Below are 18,772 nucleotides of genomic sequence, written 5' to 3'. Positions count from 1 at the left end.
TCCTCCAAGGCTCTCCCTGACCAGCCAGCCCACCCCCTTTTATCCCAGTTATCTTTGGCCACAGCTGCCACCCAGTTAGGGACATCACAGCTGCAGCCCATTTAGAGCAACTAGGATTGGGGCAAGGCCACTTATGCAATACATATATTTTACTGGGACTCCTACTATACGCTGGCACTGCCCAGGCTGCCCAGGGAATGGGCACAGCCCCGAGGCTGCCAGAGCTCCAGGAGGGTTTGGGCAGCACTGCCAGGGATGGACAGGGTGGGATTGCTGGGGGTCTGGGCAGGGACAGGGGTGGAGTGATGATCCTTGTGGGTCCAACTCAGGATATTCCATGATTCCATGAAGTAGACTGTAATCCTTTTGCACAAGAGCCTGATGATGTCCACGATCCTGGGCTGAGTGACCTGGGAATGGGGATGAGGTTCTGGCCTCCAGGCACCCACAGCATCCCTCTCCTGGAGCCTGGGCTGCTGGCAGGGACAGCTCAGGGATGGGACAGCTCAGGAATGGCTCAGGGAGAGCTCAGGGGTGGCTCAGGAATGAGAGTGCTCAGGGAGAGCTCAGGGATACCTCAGGGATGGCTCAGGGATGGCTCAGGGATGGGAGAGCTCAAGGAGAGCTCAGGGATGGCTCAGGGATACCTCAGGGATGGGAGAGCTCAGGAGAGCTCTGCTGGTTGCTTAGCAGCTGCGAGCTGCAGTTTGGAGGTGCAGGAGCCCAGATCCCGGTTCCTGCCCGCGCTCCGGCTCTGCTGCCTGCCCTGCTCCAGGAGCCTCCCGTGGGGCCAGAGACTCTGCTGCTGTGGGGTAAGCTGTCCCTGCTCATCCATCAGCTTCTCCTGCTGCTGTCAGCCCTGTGGCCGGGGTGCTGTGGGATCCTGCACACCCTGGCACAGCAGGGCTGACCCAGCTCTGCCTCCCGGCTGCTTTTAACTCTTCCTGCCCTTATTCGTGGCAGCCAGGCTGCAAAGCTCCAGGCCAGCCTTTAAAATGAAATAGAATGGAATCAGTGACAGGTTCAGGAACGTTTGACAGATCATTTTGTTGTTTGGGGATGAAATGCCCGGTGTGTGGCAGAGGCAGATCCAGGATCACAGGGATTTCTCAGGCTGCTGTTCCCTACGTTGGTGACTGAACATTGAAGGTCACACTGGCAGCTCAGTGAGAGAGCAAGAATCCCTTAATTGCAAAAGATGGAGAAATGGGGAAGGCTGACAGCTCCCTGAACAGAATTAGCCTTGCACTCCTGGTTTTGTTTTTCTCCTATAGACAGAAGTGAAATGACATAATGTGGAAATCCCAAATAATTTATCCTGGGTAGGTGCCTCTTTGTAGGATTGTGAAATATGGTGATTTCTCATGAACTGAAAGCAGTGTCTATGGACACAGTCACAGTGTGGAATTGTCTTAAATCATTGGGACAGGATGTAGCTGGATTGGAGGGTTTATATCTGCAGTTGCCTCACAGGCTTTGGATATTAATGTAAAACTGATGCCTAGAACTTTGCTGATAAAGAAATCAGCGTAGGGGAATTGTGCCTGGGAATTCAGAGTAGGCCATGCCTTTTGTATCCCAGGGGAGAGGGCACCTGGCAGAGCCCTGCCAGCCAGGCACAGCAGGTCAGCATTTACAGCTCTGTCCCCTTTGTGTTACCCCATGCATCCCCTGCTTTCTGCTCCACTTTCAGGCATCCCTGTGTCACTTCCAGTCCCTGCACTGCCTCTGAGTGCCCGTGTAACCCAGAGCAATCCCATCCCTTCATTCCCTCCACGTCCCTGGCAGTGTCCAAGGCCAGCCTGGACAGGGCTTGGAGCAAACTGGGACAGGGGAAGGTGTCCCTGCCCATGGCAGGGGTGGCACTGGATGGGCTTTGAGTTCCCTTCTATCCCAAACCACTCTGGGATTCTGTGATTAATGACTCTTCATAAAGTGCTTTGGCCTGTAAACTGCTGCGTTATTACAACATTTTTTATTGACCATAATAGGCCATGGAGCATTTAAAAGTCATCATTAGATATTAAAAGCTTCACAAAGGAAACTGTTCTGTGCTGCCACAGTCCCTTCCTTGTCCCCTGGAGCAGTCTGTATCTTGTCTATATTTTAATTGGGGAAATGATATGCACTCAGGAATAAATCTGCAGCTAGAATTGTTCATCATGGATTGTTTTCTTAATTCAGCTGAAGGTTTGCCTGGGGCACCTGGCAGAAATTTTGCAAGCTTCAATCCTGCCTTCAGATCTCTGGGTTTATATGATTCTATCTGCTTGGAATCTAATTTCATGCTGTTTATACAACCACTTGGTGATTTACATTTGTGCAAGGACACCTTGTGTAGGAAAATGCTACAAAATCCTTGTAAAACAGGTGGAAGTTAAAGCTCTGGATGGGTCTCATGCTGCTGGGCCACATCCAAACCCATGGTTAAATAATTAAAAACAGGACCACTAATGGCTGGTTTGAGCATGAATGGCTGCTGCAAATTAGACCAGGAAAATGTTACCTGAAAATTAAACCATGAAAATGTTACTGGCAAATTAAAACATGAGAATGTTACCTGCAAATTAGAACATGAGAATGTTACCTGCAAAGTAAACCACGAGCATATTGCTAGGGCACTTTGATCACTTTCAGATGTTTCAAGGAGAAAGTGCTGTTTGTGCTCAGGTTTCCCTCTCGTGCCCCTCTGTGACGGACTGGCTGTGTTTGTGTGTGCAGGGCAGGAGCTGGATTGTGAAGAGGAGCTATGAGGATTTCCGGGTGCTGGACAAACACCTCCACCTGTGCATCTACGACCGCCGCTTCTCGCAGCTGGCAGAGCTGCCCCGCTCCGATGCCCTGAAGGACAGCCCCGAGGTAAGGGGCACCCAGGGCACCCCCAGCCGTGGGGCTCGGGCAAGGAGGGACCTCTGGGGGAGGTTTGTTGGGTATCAGGGACAATTCCATCGTGGAACGGGCTGTTAGGCATTGGAGGGGGCTGCCCAGGGCAGTGGTGGAGTCAGTGTCCCTTGAAGTGTTCAGAAGTGTCTGGATGTGGCACGTGGGGACATGGTGTAGTTGGTGGACTTAGAGGTCTTTTCCAGCCTCAGCAATTCCATGTATTTCTGGTACACAGAGTATTCTCACAGAGTATTATTGGAATAAGATCCCAATATTACCAGGTAGATTGTGCCTGAACTTGTCTGGCCCTTGCTGCTGGGCCAAGGGCGGCAGCTGTGGTGTTTCACCTCAGAGACACCTTTGGCTGGCTGCTGCACTGCAAGAATCCCATTTGGACTGCTAGACTTCCATTTTAAACTGAGTATTCCTGAAGTGTTTTTTAAGAGCAGTTGCATTAGTGTGTTATTTAAATGGTCTTTAAAAAGACCATGTTGCAGCTGGGCACTGAAAAAACCCAGGCTTGTAGAAACTCAGTTTACCTCAGGTGGAAGGGCTTCAGGCGAGGGTGAAGAGGAAAAGGAGATGGATTCTGGTGGAGGGTTTAATCCAGAGTTTATTCCATGGTCACAGACATCTGAATCTTGCTAACAGCTCCAACAGAATGCTGAGCACATGGCCCTGGCTGAATTTAGGGACAGGGACAGGGGGAGGGAAGGGACAGGTGAGCACCAAGCAGGTGGGAGGGGCAGGGTCTCAGGGGACGAGGGACACCCAGACAGGCCAATGATCCCCAGGCCTGGGGGCATCCTTTGAACCTGACCAACCACACGAGGCCTTGCTGGAATGTTAAAACTGACTGACAGAACTCACTGGCAAGGGGGTGAGGGGGAAGGGAGAGAGGTATTGCCATACCTGGGAAGGGACTGGGAAGTCTAAAAGAGGAAATTGCAACACACTGCAACATCATATTGTGTGTATATTCTAGTATTATACACTAGTATTATATTCTAATACTAGTAATACTAGTAATATACTAGTAATCAGTATACTTATTTCTAGTAGAGAGTAGTTTTGATGCAGCCTGGGCTACATTTGAAAATTGGCTACCACGAATAAAGTCAAATGTTTTCCACCCCTAATTTCAGTGATCTAAAGGGAAATGTCCTGCAAGTTCAGACAAATTATTGAAGCTCCTGAATCTGGAATGGTAATTGAGTGTCAGGAAAGCTGCTGTCCTGTGTTCCCTTAGATGTGAATTTGGTTTTGTCTTTGCAGACTTTGTCAGTGTTGTGGGTATTTTCTGGCTCAGTGTTAACAATTCAGCACTCCCAGGGAATCATGCTGTCTGAGGCTGCTGCACTGCAAGCAGAATCCCATTTGGAGTGCTAGGCTTCCATTTTAAACTGAGTATTCCTGAAGTGTTTTTTAAGAGCAGTTGCATTAGTGTGTTATTTAAATGGTCTTTGAAAAGCTCTTTTTCCTCAATGAGGTTTTTTTTTTCCTCAAAGAAATATTTCTCATTTCTTGGCTTGCTGTCTTCACCCAGAGAATGATGAGATGAAATTACCTCAGCTTCTCACTGCTGATAACTGAAAGATTTATTCTCCAAGAAAAATCTCTTGGAAAGCAGCAGGTGAATCATGGCTGCATTGTTTTGGAGGATGTGGACACTGAAATTAGTACCTCCTGGATTTATAGGGTGTTTGCCATGGAATTTAAGGAACTGACCATGCAGCCCCATCACTCAGTAGAGAGACTGATATAACACTTGCTTTGGTTTCACACAGGGTATTTCTGAGGAGGATTTAAAGTTTAAATTCAGCAGAAGCAGCAATATTCAGGACAATGAATTCCTGGTTTACTTTTAATTATATTTTAGGCATTCCTGTCTCTTGCATCCTTACTTGTACCACCAATTTAACTGGACTTTAGAGCAAGAGCCTGAAAATCTGCGTTCTGTCTGCAAGCACAGAGGATGTGAAGATGCTGTACAGCTCTGCAGCTGTGGGGTGTCTCATCATATATTTTTTATTTTCAATTGGCCACGTTGGAACAGATGTTTGAGGAGAACAATGTTTTAAACAGTCCTACAGATTCTGGGCTACAATGCTGCTTTATACCACTGTCACTGGGAGACTCTGCAAGGACCTCAGTGGCTTCTCTGTAATAAAAACCAGTTTACTGTTACAGAAGGGACATGGCAAAGTGTATTTTTAAACCCCTCTTCTACTGCTTGAAATGTTACTCTTTGGCCAGGGGGTCACTCTGAGGTGCTGCATTCTTTGGGCTCTGCAGGCGTGTGGAAGTGGCACTCAGGGGTGTCCACTGGTGGCACTCAGGGGTGTTCTGGTGACACTGAGGATGTTCACTGGTGGCACTCAGGGGTGTTTGATGACCCTAAGTCACGAGCTGTTTGTGTGTGTGTGTCCACGATGAGGGCAAAGCTTTAAATTTCAGGTATCTTGACAAGGGAAGTTATGAAAATCTGCATGAATTACAAAAATTCGTGTTACAAAATGATAATAATAACGTTATTACTTTCCCACAGAGCTGCTTCTTTATCCTGTCTTTGGTGTAACCATCATAACCCTGTGTGTAGCTTGCTGTCCTTGGAACGACAGAAATGCATTTATGTGCAGAAGGGAACATGTCTCTGTAACCCTTTCCTGTGGCTGTGGGGGATTTCTGGTCCTGTCTAAGCCTGCAGAAGGCTTTCCAAAGGCAGGTGCACTGACAGAACCACTGTGTGTGTGTTTGTGTCCCAGCTGGTCACCCAGATGCTGATGGCTTACCTGGCTCGGCTCTCCAACATCGCAGGCAACAAGATCAACTGTGGCCCTGCCCTCACGTGGATGGAGGTACAGCACAACCCTGGGGTGTTCCTCGTTTCCTGACCTTGGAAACACAGCAGGCACACATCTGCTCTTTCCAGACCTGCTGAAATTCTATCCTGAAAGTTTTTTATTCCCCTATTACCAGCACGTAGAAGGTGTGGGACACACAGGATCAGAACCACTATTAAGAGTATAGAGTTTTTTCCCTTGTAACCTGGGTTTTGTCTCTCAGAAATGGATTGTCCTGCTGATATTCACCAACAGAGGAGGTGGCAGTCCCAGGGCTGCCTGGGAATGCTGGGTTCAGGGCTGGATCTCCCAGTGATGGGTTGCAGAAGGCTCATTTGTTTCAAAGCTCACTTATTCCTGCTCTCCTTTTTACCAAGGCAATGCTGCAACTGTGGCACATTTCTAAAACTCAGCTGTCTCTGTTATGGTGTTTCCCTGCTCTCTTGGTTTTCTGAATCATTTTTCCCTGTGGCAGCTCCAAACCCTGTAAATATTCCGTGCTCCTGTTGGCTCCCCTGCAGACAGAGGCAGCCTTGTGCCTGCAGTGCACAGTTTGTGTGTTGTAACTGCAGCTGCAGCTCTGCTTTCAGCTTTCATGGTCCTGTAGCCTTTAAACAATAGCCCTTGGTGGGGATGAGGGCAGGGCAGGCTGGGGAGTGTCCAGCTGTCCTTGCTCAGGCTGCCTGCAGACGTGTGGCTTTCCACTGCTGCGCACCAGGAATAGAAACAGCTATTAATAGACTTGCAGCTCCTTTTTCAATGGATCTGATAAGGATTGTGTTTTCCTGCAATTTTCCCCACTGATATCCTTCTCACCCTGAAATCCTTTAGGATGAGAAAAATCTTGGAAAGCAGCAAAGGGAGGGAGGAAGCTGTAGGGAGAAATAGGATGTAGCATCTCCATTGCTGGAGATCACAGCAAACCCAATGCAGAGTAACCTTTGTGACTCACTGAGAATCCTACATAATTTTACACAGAAACCTGAGAGTTTTGGAAGTATGCTGATGATTGCAAGGGGGAGTGCATGTTTTCTTTAAAAAAATAAATAAAAGGGTGGGAGAAAATTGAAAGCAACGCTAGTTTTTGGATTGACAGCATTTTCTCCTTGCCTCAGTACCTTGAGCATTAATTCCACCTCATAGAGGATTTTTGTAGCACGTCTGTATTGCCATGGAGAACCAGCATGCTTTGGTGTGAAAGGGAGCTGCAGCCCCTCAGTGTGTGTTACTGTTTGCACACAGAGCTGCAGCAAGGCAGTGTTTCTCTCCTCTGGGTGGGCACAGCCGACCCTCTGGAGCCCAGGGAGCTGCTCTGGCTGTGCTGTGCCCTCTCCCCTGGGGCCCAGGGCTGGGCTGTCTCTCTCAATCAGCTTGAAGCCTTTGCACCACTAAAATGCTTCCTCACTTGTCCTCAGCTGCCTCACAGTCCCCTGTGCTCTTTGTTTCAGATTGATAACAAGGGGAATCACCTGCTGGTCCATGAGGAATCATCCATTAACGTCCCTGCTATTGCTGCTGCCCATGTCATTAAGAGATACATTGCTCAAGCAGCAGATGAACTGTCCTTTGAGGTAAATAAAGCGCTTGCTTTCCTTGTTGTCAGCTCCAAATCAGCGTAATCTGTTTGTCTGTGTGCCCATCAGGAATATGTCCAGACACTTCCACAATGTTTTGTGAAGTGAAGCTTGGAAGATTGAGTTAAATATTCGATCTGCAACGAGTTGGATATGGGCAGATGTTCAGTCATCTTTAAAATACAGCTTTACTTGGCATTAGTATCTTGTGATTAACCAGCTCCTGCCAGCTCCTCTGGGCTGTCCCTGAGTAGAGCCCACATGTTTTCTGTTCAGGATCATTGTCCCTGTGTGTTTCATTTCTCCTTGCCCAGGTTGCACACACTCTCTGAGCAAGTCTCTGTCCATAACCATTTTTAAGAGCTTCTGCCCCCATGAGAAGTAAAGAACCAGACTGGTAAAGGATTGCTGCCTGAAGGGCAAGTGATGAGCTAAAACTGGCCTGACAATCTAGCACAGGAGCTGCTGTGGAGTGAACCCCTGAATCTCAGCATGGTTTGACTTGAGAGTGACCCTAAAACCTGTCCCATTCCACCCCTTGCCATGGGCAGGGACACCTTCCAGTAGCCCAGGTTGCTCCACATCCCATCCAAGATCTCCAGATCAGACCCTGGAAGTTTTTGGTTGGTCTGTTTCACCCAAAAAGCAGTGATTGCCCTGTGCAATGGTGCTGTTTCTACAAAATGTGTGAAGGAAAGCAGTGCCCTGGGGAGCTCTGTGATCACATCCTTGGTGTGCAGCACAGGAAGGAAAAATAACAGTGATAGTCTGGTGCTGCCAGGGCTTTGTTCATGTTCAAATCAAGGCAAGGATTAGTGTACCCCAAAGAACTGTGTGGGCATGGCAGCTCTGAGCTGGGCTCCAAGCAGCACAGGATTCAGGCTGCTTGTCAGCTTATGGGAGCACTGAAATGACACTCCCTGCTGTAAATCTTGCTCTGTGCAGAAGGGAAACTGAGGCACGTGTAGTTTCCAAGGGTGTGCAGTGAGACACCACAGCAGAACTGGCACAGAACAGGGTCAGGAGTTGGGGTTTATGATGCTGAGTCCTGTTCCCTAACCCAGATTATCTCTGTGTTTATTACTCTAAATTTCTAGCAGGCAGTTGCACAAGCAGCTGTCTGGGGTTTGCCCCCAGTTCTGAGAAACATCCTCAGTGTCTCTGCTCCTGTGGTGGCAGCAGTTTCCTTCATGGACATTTGCTTTGCTCTTGATTCACTGTTCCCTGGAGGAAATAACCTCCCCACATCTCAGTCATCCCTGTCTGCAAACTGGGAATGTGTTGCCTTTTCTGTAAAACACTTTGAGATCCATCAGTGTAAAATATCAGGTGAGAGTTGGGCATTACTGGCATGAATTTTTGCCCACCTACCTGGAATACCTGCAGTATTTATTTAGGTTCTTCCCTTTCTCATTTTCTGTAATAGAGGCCACACAGAGTTTGATTCAAACCAAGCCAAATTTAGTATTGATGATACTGATTTCCTTTTGAACTACTGCAGTACTGCATTTTTATGGGAATGAGCAAAGCCTCAGAAAGCCTGTCTGGTGACCTTGGCCATTTTCCATCCTGTGGCTGTAGCACCACTTCTCCTGTGTTCAATTCCTAGCCCTGGGCAGCTCACCTGGGGCACTTTGGGAGCTGCCAAGGCAGCTCTTCACTCTGCTGAGAGAGGGAGCAAGGGGACACATCCAGTGCCTGCAGACTCGTGGGCAGGGCAGTAAAATTCAGTTCAGCCACTGGAGCGGATACTCCCAAGTGCTCCCCACCATCTCTGCAGTTTCACCAGAAGCCTCAGTAGCCCTTCCCAGGAGCCTCCTTTCCCTAGGAGCAGCTGTACCCTGTGTGCTGGGCAGGGCAGGAACTCTGCCACCCCACAGCTCTGCTCTGCAAAGGCAGGTGTGCAGCTGCTCCAGAGCTGTGCAGGTTTTTGCAGTGCTCAGACTGTGGTTATGGCAGCTGTGCTCTCCTCCTGGCTGTGTCTGATGCTGTCAACCTTTTGCAGGTGGGGGACATCGTGTCTGTCATCGACATGCCACCGAAGGAGCTGACCTCGTGGTGGAGAGGAAAGCACGGGTTCCAGGTAGGCAGCAGCCCAGCCGTGGCAGTGGGGCTGGAGCAAAAGCAGCAGGAGCCTCAGTGCTGTGTTCCTGGAGCTGAGGGTGGCTCAGGGGACAGGCAGGGTGTCCCTGCCTTGGTGTCAGGGGGCTCCCCTTCTCTCTGGAGCACACACAGAGTGTCCACTGGAAGCTTCCTTCCTCCCTCACCCCAGGAAGGAGGGCTGGCCATGGCCTGTGATGGACAGCTGGCCTGATGGCACTGGAAGCTTGTGCTGCACCCCCTCCAAGGCAGCTGACACTGTTACTCACATCATCCCCTTCTTGCAGTAGCTGAAACCAGCTCAGGCAGAACAGAGAGGATTTGGAGAATTCCAGCTGAGGAAACAGTGCTGCAGACTTAGACAAGCCACCCATGCATGCCTGTGTTCAGTGTGTGCTGTCAGGGGTGCTGGTCCCTGTAAACATCACAGCACAGAGATGGAGGCTGAGCATGTCTGGGGATTGGGTACCAAACCTTGTGTGTTGAAATGGCACTGTCCTTCCAAGGAGTTTTTAACCCTTTGGATTTTGCCACTAGGAAATGTAAAAGCTTTAAAAGTCTCTTTTAACCAAGCAAACCTCAGAGCCGCTGGGGGCTGGGGGCTGACTTGTGCTGTCTCACATTTCAGCCACAGGGATTTCCATCTGCAGCTGCTGCCTGTGAGTGGGTGGGATGAGGAGTTTGCTCTGCAGAGGCTCAGGATTGGCCAGACACTTCTGTAATTTGGCATGGAAAGTCTTCTGAAGGCTCCTCATGTTTTCCCTGATAGCCCTTTCCGTGCCAGGCCAGGCTGTGGCCCTGCTGTTGTCCATGCCCAGCAGTTGGATGTCCCAGTCCCAGCTAGGTGCAGTGTGGTGCACCCCTGGATGTGGATGGTGTGCTTACACCCTCCTAGTGCTGTCTGCTCAGCCAGGGCATTGAGACACAGCTTGTGTTGGTTTTGTGTCAGGTGTGGGAGTTCAGGTGACATCACCTTTGTAAAGTCAGAGCACCATGGACATGAGTACCTGCTCTGAAGTTTCCTTTGTTTCTAGAGTCAACACACTGGTACTAGTTGAACAGACTGCTGCTTCTGAACTGTGCTGTGCCTTTGCTGGACTTGTGTTCTAGTCTTAGAAGCCTCAAAGCTGAATATGCTGTGCTGTCATAGAATCAGAGTGGCTTGGGGTGGAAGGGACCTCAGACATCAGTTCCAACCCCCAATCAATTAAATGCTGTAGTACTGCTTGGAATGATCAGCCTATGCCATGATTAACTTCCAAGTGAATCAGTGAAGTAAAACAAATGTACTCTGTGGTCTGTGCCTGAGTGTGGGCACTTGGCACAGGGCTTGGAAGCCCTTTGTGGGGTGTAGATCCCATCCATTATTGGGGCTGGCTGACACTGGGGCCAGGTCTGGAGAACAGCACTGCTGATGGAAGGCAGCCCTTCTGCAGTTTGTCACAGCTTTGTGCCTCTGATCACAGCAGTCCTGTTGTGTTTTCCCAGCATTAAAACATGGTGATGAGCAAACTGCCAGAAAAGGGGCTTTTCTGTGTCCCTGCACAGTCAGGTCCCGACACAACAGATATGAGCAGCTGCAGAAATTCAGCACTGTATTCTGGCTTAACAGAAAATTAGGGCTGGAATAATCTTGTGTCCTTTATGACAGGAGGAGTGGTCACAGTGTGAGCAGGTGACAGCCAAACACACCATGGAGATGCAGCTCTGTGTTCTCACAGCTCCAGGAGCTGGGTTTGCTCAAAGTCTTAACCTGTGTGTTGAGTTTAAGGCTCATGAGCTCTAAATGTACTGAAAATGTACATTTGCTGATGGAATGAAGCCTTTAGATGATACAAGCAGTAAGAATTCAGAGAAAGGGAATTTATCTCTGGTGTTGCTATACCAGACCTAGAGATGAGTTACAGGCAGAGGTGTCCTTGATGGATGCTCTGAAAGAGTGTGTAGGTGAAGAATGCTGTCACAGCAAGAGGTGTAGGCACAGATGAAGCTGTGCAGCCTCTAAAGCATTTGTTAGAGGCAAATAGTTCTGTCCCTGTTTAGGAACATTGCAGTGATAGCAATCTGTTGATCCAGTCATTTGAATTAATAAATCAACAGAGCCCCTCTTGCCAGATAGTTGTGATTCTGAGAGCAGATAAAGGAGGAGGTCCTGCCACCAAATGTTTGGACAGCTTGTCCTGTTATTTCTTGGCTTTTTGCTTTATGTTAGAGAGGAGCAGGGTTTTATCAACCAACCATAGCTTCCATTAGAAATCATGTCTTGATAGGAGGAAAGCAAGAACAGGGGGAAGAATTTCTCATTTTGCTGAAAGGGGAACAAACTACTTCTGGACTTAAAGGAACTCCCTGGTTTTGTGCATTTGAAGCAGCTGTGAGTGAAGTGCCTTCTCTCCTGCCTGTCCTGCATCCCTTGGGACAATGGGAGGGCTGTGGTGAGGAACTGGAGGCAGCTCTGCAGATGTGAGCCAGGAACTGTCTCTGCCAGGCTGCAGGCACCTGCAGCTCGGATTCAGCATGGCAGTCAGAGCTGTCCTTCAGGGATGACTCTCTGGCTTTGTGTCCATCACACTGCCCTGGCACAGTGCCTGTGCTCTCTGCATACCTGAGCTCACGACTGCATTGCAACACACCTAATCCTGTGTGAACAAAACAACCCACCAGGCTTCTTAGCATTTGCTCTGCTTCAAGTAAAATGATTTTTAAGACATTTTTCCTCAAGCTTTTTTCTCTTCCAATGCCCTCAGTGTGAGTCAGTGCTTTCTCTGTAAGATTGTTACCTAAATTGCAGCCACCTCCACATTAACAGCCTTCAGCCCTCTTTGTTCTGCTCTGCTTTTGCTTCATGCTTTGTCTTTTCAATCAGCTCTGTGTCAGGGAGCTGAGTCATTGGGGACAGGCCCTTGTTTGATGCATAACTGCCCTTGGTTGTCCTGAATTATTCTGGTTTTTGGGAGTAGTTTCCTGAGGTGGAGAGCTGCCCCACAGCCTGGAGAGGTGACAGAACCAGGGTGTGCAGCCAGGGGGGACTGGGCTGATTTCAATCCCACTGTGATTGCAGCAGCTTCAGTTGGTTGTGAGACTGCAGGTCCCAGTTCCACAGAGGTCCAGGATGGTTTGGGTTGGGAGGGAACCTTGGGGATCATCCAGTCCCACCCCTCCCATGGGCAGGGACACCTTCCACTGTCCCAGCCCCATCCAGCCTGGCTTGGGCACTGCCAGGGATCCAGGGCAGCCCCAGCTGCTCTGTGCCAGGGCCTGCCCACCCTCTCAGGGAGCAATTCCCAATATCCCATCCAGCCCTGCCCTCTGGCAGTGGGAGCCATTCCCTGTGTCCTGTCCTTGTCCAAAGTGCCTCTCCAGCTCTCTGCTTTGCTGCTGGCACACCAGTCAGGAATGGATAATCAGCACGTACCATCCCAAACAGACATTTCTTTTTGTGAATAAAAGAAACCAAAATGATTTTATGGCCCAGGTGTTCAACTCTCTGTAACAGGAGCTCAGGGTAAGAGGAGTAATAATCCTGTTCTTCCTGTTTGTAGTGCCCTAAAGTGCAAGAGCATCTCAGCAGGGGCTCCTTTGGGAATGAGGTGAGGCTGCCCTGCTCTCTATGCAGTCACTTGGCAAAGACTCAGTGAAAACTCTCCTCAGGAAGGCCAAATAGGCCATAAAAAGTTGCAGTTTCCCTGTCAGGTTTTGCTAGACTATCATCAGATTTAAAAGGAAAAGAGAAAACTTTTTGACTAAAATTGAATCCACACTGTAGATTATGTCAGACCCAAAAAAGCAATCTAAATGTCTCAATGTTTCATTTGCCATTTAAGTTGCAGGTACTTCCTCATTTGTTTGAATTCTCTCCCCATACTGAAGATTACCATTGTTACTCTGACTTTTCCCCTTAAAGCCTCTGTGCCCCCAGTTTTAGCAGCCCCTGTCCCAGAAGTGAAAAGATAAAGCTGTAGTAGGTGGTGCAGAGCAGTTCTCATGCACCAGCAGCCTGTACCTTCCTCCTCTGCTGAAGGTATATATGTGGTGATATATTTAACCTTTAGATGACCTTGCATTTATCTAAATATATACTACTCTGGCTGTTCATTTTCCGTGTGTTCCCAAATCCTTTAATCCTGGCTCAAGCTCTAGTAGTGCCTTGCTACATCTGTTGAGATTAGCTCTTGGACTAAACTCATTTATTGATATAAAATCATGGAAAACTTCCCATAGGAGGAGAAGTATCATCTTTTAAGTGGGTGGGAATGAGGCACAAATTGTGGATTATAACTCCAACAAAGATCTCCTGGGGGTCTTGCAAGAAGTTAGAGTAAGTCAGTGTGAAAATGTAGATAATTTCTTGCAGTGAGTTAACATGAGGGAGCCAGCACAATTCTTTGCCCCTAAAAATCCATTGTAATTATTGGTGTGAACATGACAAAAGTGATACATGGAGAGCAGGTAGAATGTTTGATCTGGGAAGGTTCTGGAGTATCTGGGTATCCTTTCATTTCTGAATTCCTGGTTAATATGTTGTGCAGTGCATCCAGGAACAGGAGAAATACTGTGTTAACAGGCAAAGGCAAATGAGTTTTGATTTCATGTCCAGCATTTGATTCAATGTTCAACAGTGTGAGATCTGGGTTGGGTTTAGATCCAGATTTGGGTTGGTTTTAGATTCGGAATAATGGAAGGTTGGGGTCCCAGGACTTCAGGTTTCTTTAGACAGACAGTGTGGGCAGTTACTGAAAATGGAAGAAACTTCATCACTCCAGCTGTGGAGTGTCCCAGATGATGTCTGGGTGGTGGGCTGAGACTTTCCCTGGATCTGTGCATTTTTCCTAATTTAAAAATTGCCTCGTGTATCTCTCACATGGGCAATGTTCAGCAGAGGCTCTCAGCCACAGTGAAGTGTTGAAGTTCAGTCTGGGGAAGAGAAGAGAAGGTTGTGTGGAGACCTCAGGGCACCTTCAGTGTCTGGGAGGGACTTTGCATCAGGAACTGACGTGACTGGACATGGGGGAATGTTCAAAATGAAAAAAGGGAAATGTAGGTTGGATATAAGGAGGAAATTCCTCCCTGTGAGGGTGGGCAGGCCCTGGCACAGGGTGCCCAGAGCAGCTGTGGCTGCCCCTGGATCCCTGGCAGTGCCCAAGGCCAGGCTGGACATTGGGGCTTGGAGTAACCTGGGACAGGGGAAGGTGTCCCTGCCCTTAGCAAGGATCTTTAAGATCCCTAAGGTCCCTTCCAACCCAGCCCATCCTGGGATTCCATGATGTAAAACCATGAAATGTATTTTGTTTAAACAGCAGCACTTCAGTGTCCATGGCAGAGCCTGTTGGCATCTCCCAGCAGAGCAGGGCCCTGAGCAGGAGCTGCCAGAGGAGGGGCCTCTCTGTGATGCTGCTGCTCATGATCCCTTTCTTGTGTTAATGGGCACATTTCTGTCTATAAACTGCCCTAAAATCCCCTCTGTGTTCCATAACTCCAGGACCCCATGTCCTTGCAGAGCTGGCACACCCAGCTGAGGCAGTGGCTGGTGCAGCCATGCCTGGTGTTGGATTTTGGGTTTTGTGAGTCTCCTGTGATGCCCAGGCCAGTCCCAGGTACAGCAACCCCAGCTCAGAGCCTGAGGGCTGCTCCTGCAGGCTCTGCCCTGAGCTCAGAGTCCTGACAACAGTTTATTTCAAAAATAATTGGAAAAATTTCACATTGTGTGCTGGGTGACAGCTCATCCTTGTGCCTGGGCAGGGCACTGCCCTGCTGGATGTTGGCCTGTGGGCTCTGGTAACTCTTGCTTCCTTTGGGGAATTTGGGATGACTTCAGTCTGGACACTCCACACATGACACTGCCACCAAACTGGTGGGAGGTTGATGGGTGAAAATCAGCTTGGAGTAGGAAGGAGATCAATCTTTCTCCATGGAGACAGAAAGGGAATTGTGTAAGATGAATGAATAGAGGAGGGAGTGTCTGCCAGGCTTGGTGCTGGCTGCCCCTGTGCCTGCAGAGGATTTCATGGATGTGCCAACATGACTGGCACAGTCCTGCCTAGATGAGCTTGGGGCCATCCTCTGGCTCTTTCCCTCATGCTCCTGTGGCGTTTGAGCAGACTTGGGGCTCCCAGCTGTCCCAGTCACAGTGGGACAGGGAATCTGCCCTGCCTCAGGTGAGTCTGGGCATGTGCTGTGCCTGAGCTCCATCTCACAATACAGCAGCTGTGCTGGGGGAAGCAACACAGAGAAAAGGTGGGGAAAGATGCACCATGGATTAAAGTTACCAAAGGTCTGCTCTGGTCTGACTTTCATCTGGGATGAGAGTAAGAAGAAAGTTGCTGGGAAATAAGAGAGAAGGTGGGAATGCAGGGGAGTGCTCAATTTCTCTCTGGTCACAGCTTAACCTGAATCTTCAAACAGGGAAAGGGAAATAATTTCACTTCTCCCCAGATACAGCAGCCCCTCTTGAGTGATATGGTGTTACAGACATCTTTTCATTAAAATCCTTTTGTTAAGATTTTTCCTGATGAAGCTGAGAAGTTTCAGCAACAAAGTGTAACCAATGGTTATCTGCTGCTGTGGAATGCAGCAGGTGCATCTGTGATTGGCCCATGTTAGATGTGTATAGGTAATGGCCAATCAAAGACCGAGCTCTCTCTGGGACAGAATCAAAGAGAGCTTCTTTGTTATTGATTCCTTTTCTATTCTTAGCTTAGCCAGCCTTCTGAGAACTTTTCCTTCTATTTCTTTTTAGTATAGTCATAATGTATACCATAAAATAATAAATCAAGCCTTCTGAACATGAGGTCAACATTCTCACCTCTCTCTTCATCCTGCAACCCTTGTGACCACTGTCACAGTATGGGAATTCTGCAGGCACATCCTATTCCAAGAACATGTTAGGATCCTTCCCACAGCCTTTAACCCTTAGGCTGGTTTAGAGGGGCTTTCCAGCCTTTCTGCCTTGAAGGGTTGCAGGCAGAAATGCTGAGTTAAAGGGCAGCAAATTAACATTCCAAGTTAATCACTCCAGGCCCTGCAGTGCCTGGGGCTCTCAGACTGTTCTCTCTCAGGTGCTGGCAGCAGAACAGAGCCTGCAGTGGTCAATGCCTGCTGGTCATCTGATGCTGGATAATGTCAGGGAGCATCACCCAGGGGGAGTTGAGGGGAGATGTTGGTTTGTTGTTATCATATTTCTAAAGTCCCGTACCATCTCAGTAATATTTCTTGGGGGCAGTCCTTCACAGCACAGACGTCTCCTTGTTGCTGCTTCTTAGTCAGGGCTCCTTCCAGGCTCTCCCTGACTGGCCAACCCACCCCCTTTTATCCCAGTTATCTTCACTAGCTACAGCTGCAGCCCAATGAAGGACATCACAGCTGCAGCCCATCAAGAACAACCTGGGCTTATCAGGGCAAGGCCTATACACAGATATTCAAATACAATACAGATATTTTACTAGGACTCCTACTGTATTGGTTGAACACTTCAGATCATAACACTCCATTTCCTCCTTGTGTTTTACTCCAGGTTGGATTCTTTCCCAGTGAATGTGTAGAACTCATCAACGACAAAGTCCCTCAGTCCGTGACCAACTCGGTGCCAAAACCAGGTGTGTAATCAGCTTTTCTTCATGCAGTGAACTGGACTGGAGTTGTCTTTGTGTGTTCTGTGTTTAATACCTCCTTCACACGTGTCATGAGTGTTGATCACCCCCTGCACATCCTCCTGCCCCTCTGTGTGTTGGTGACCCACACGCTGCCCCTCTCTGGGAGCTCCCACTGTTGGATGTCCCTCACCTGCTGCTCAGACCTGGAGCAGTGTCCTCCTCCTGCCTGACTTGAAGGATTTAAGCCTGTCAGAATTTCAAGATACTTTGAGAAGTCTGTAAAGAGAGATTCCATGAAGCATCCCAGTTCTGGGAGATCAAGGGAGTGTTGCATGTTAGGGTGTTTTATACAGAACATAGATGAGCAGGAGTGTTTGTGCTGATCAGATAGAATAGATCACCTTGGTACTGGAAGGTTCTTTCTGCTTGAGGATAAATGGAGGAAGTTGGATATTACAGAGTTGGAATGCTGGTTGCTTGTGCTCTGGGTACATGGCTCCATCTGCTTCCTCCTGCCTTCTGGACACTTCTGTGTTGTAGGAAAAACAGGCAAATTAATCCAAAGTTCTGCTGAAGGAAGGAATAATAAATAGAGAATGGGATTTTGGATCTGACTCTACTGTCAACCTTGCTGTCCTTTCAATGTGTTCTGGAAGTGATTGGCATTAGGTGTGCTGGCATAACTGAGATCTCTGTAAAATTTACTGGTGGGGAAGCTGAAATTTAAAAAAAACCCTCCATATTCATTTAGGTAAAGATATTTCTATATATCTTCAGTATCAAGAAGTTTCAGTGTGCTGTTTTTTCTTAGAATGTTAAGCAGCTGGGAAGGGAAGTTGGTGTTGAACTGGTGTTCTTCTCATTCCTCTTCTCTGTTTTAATGATGTTCCTTATCTTGGCAGATTGCTGACTTGATACTTTTAAACAAATAGGTGCAATTCAAAAGCTTGACATTTGCCAAGGGAAATATCAGCATTTTATCAGCTCAGAGCTCTGGGGTGTGGGGAAAGCCATGGATACCCAAGCTGTGAGTGCTCTGCAGTGATCTGTGTGCTGTGGAGAGCTGCAGGTCGGGGCAGGGCTGTCCTCAGCCATGGGCACTGCCAGCCTCTGACACTCCTGGGAATGTGATTTGGAGTCAGAGCACAGAGATGGGCATTCCCTGGATCCAGGACCTGTCTGTGCTCCATCAGCTAAAACAGGAAAGGCAGCTTGCAGCCTAAACACAAGCCAATGTTTATTGTTAAATGTGACTCAGGCCACTCAGTGTGCTGAGCTGTGGGGATCAAGGTGTGCTTTGCTGGGAGATAATGGAGCAGAATGGATGAGGGGATTCTGTTTGGCTTCAACAACACCATGGGGAGTGGACTTTCCCCCTGGGAAGTGTTTGGTACAAAGCTGGCACCACAAGTCCATGTATCATGGAACGCAATAAGTTGGAAGATATTGCCAAGTCACAGAGGTGTCCCCTGACCTTCCCTGATGGTTGTTCCATGGGTACATCAAAAGGCTCCTCTAGGAGAGCTCTAAGGGGCTTTGAGATGTAAGGAATGCTGCAGCTGGTTCTGTCACCCTGCACACACAGGTCCTGGTGCCACTCCTTGGGTGCATTCTCTGTGCACCTTGGCAAGTGACAGCACCTGAGTGAGGTTGGGAGGAGTCTGGAATTCCTTCCTTGGATGCTGCAAAAGCTGCTGGGAGAGGAGCAGGGAGGAGGCTCCTGTAGTTAGGGAAGGGTGGATGTGGTGCTGGAGGACTCCAGAGCTCCTTGGCTGGATGGAGG

At 48.6% G+C, this 18,772-nt stretch overlaps 1 protein-coding gene across 5 annotated transcripts in view; it reads left to right on the top strand.

Moving 5' to 3' along the window:
- The window catches only part of ARHGAP32 (Rho GTPase activating protein 32), a 244,107-nt gene that overhangs the window by 160,719 nt on the left and 64,616 nt on the right, over positions 1-18,772 (top strand). For all 5 annotated transcript variants that reach the window (XM_064732156.1, XM_064732155.1, XM_064732154.1 and 2 more), the window contains 5 exons: positions 2,722-2,859; positions 5,649-5,741; positions 7,175-7,297; positions 9,306-9,383; positions 16,911-16,992. In XM_064732156.1, the coding sequence (XP_064588226.1) occupies positions 2,722-2,859; positions 5,649-5,741; positions 7,175-7,297; positions 9,306-9,383; positions 16,911-16,992 (514 nt within the window). The remainder of the gene's footprint in view (positions 1-2,721; positions 2,860-5,648; positions 5,742-7,174; positions 7,298-9,305; positions 9,384-16,910; positions 16,993-18,772) is intronic.

The sequence above is a fragment of the Zonotrichia leucophrys genome, chromosome 24, assembly GCF_028769735.1.
Source record: "Zonotrichia leucophrys gambelii isolate GWCS_2022_RI chromosome 24, RI_Zleu_2.0, whole genome shotgun sequence".
Classification (NCBI taxonomy): Eukaryota; Metazoa; Chordata; class Aves; order Passeriformes; family Passerellidae; genus Zonotrichia; species Zonotrichia leucophrys.
Note: the sequence above shows the minus strand (reverse complement) of the source record. Positions and strands in the feature narration are given on the sequence as shown.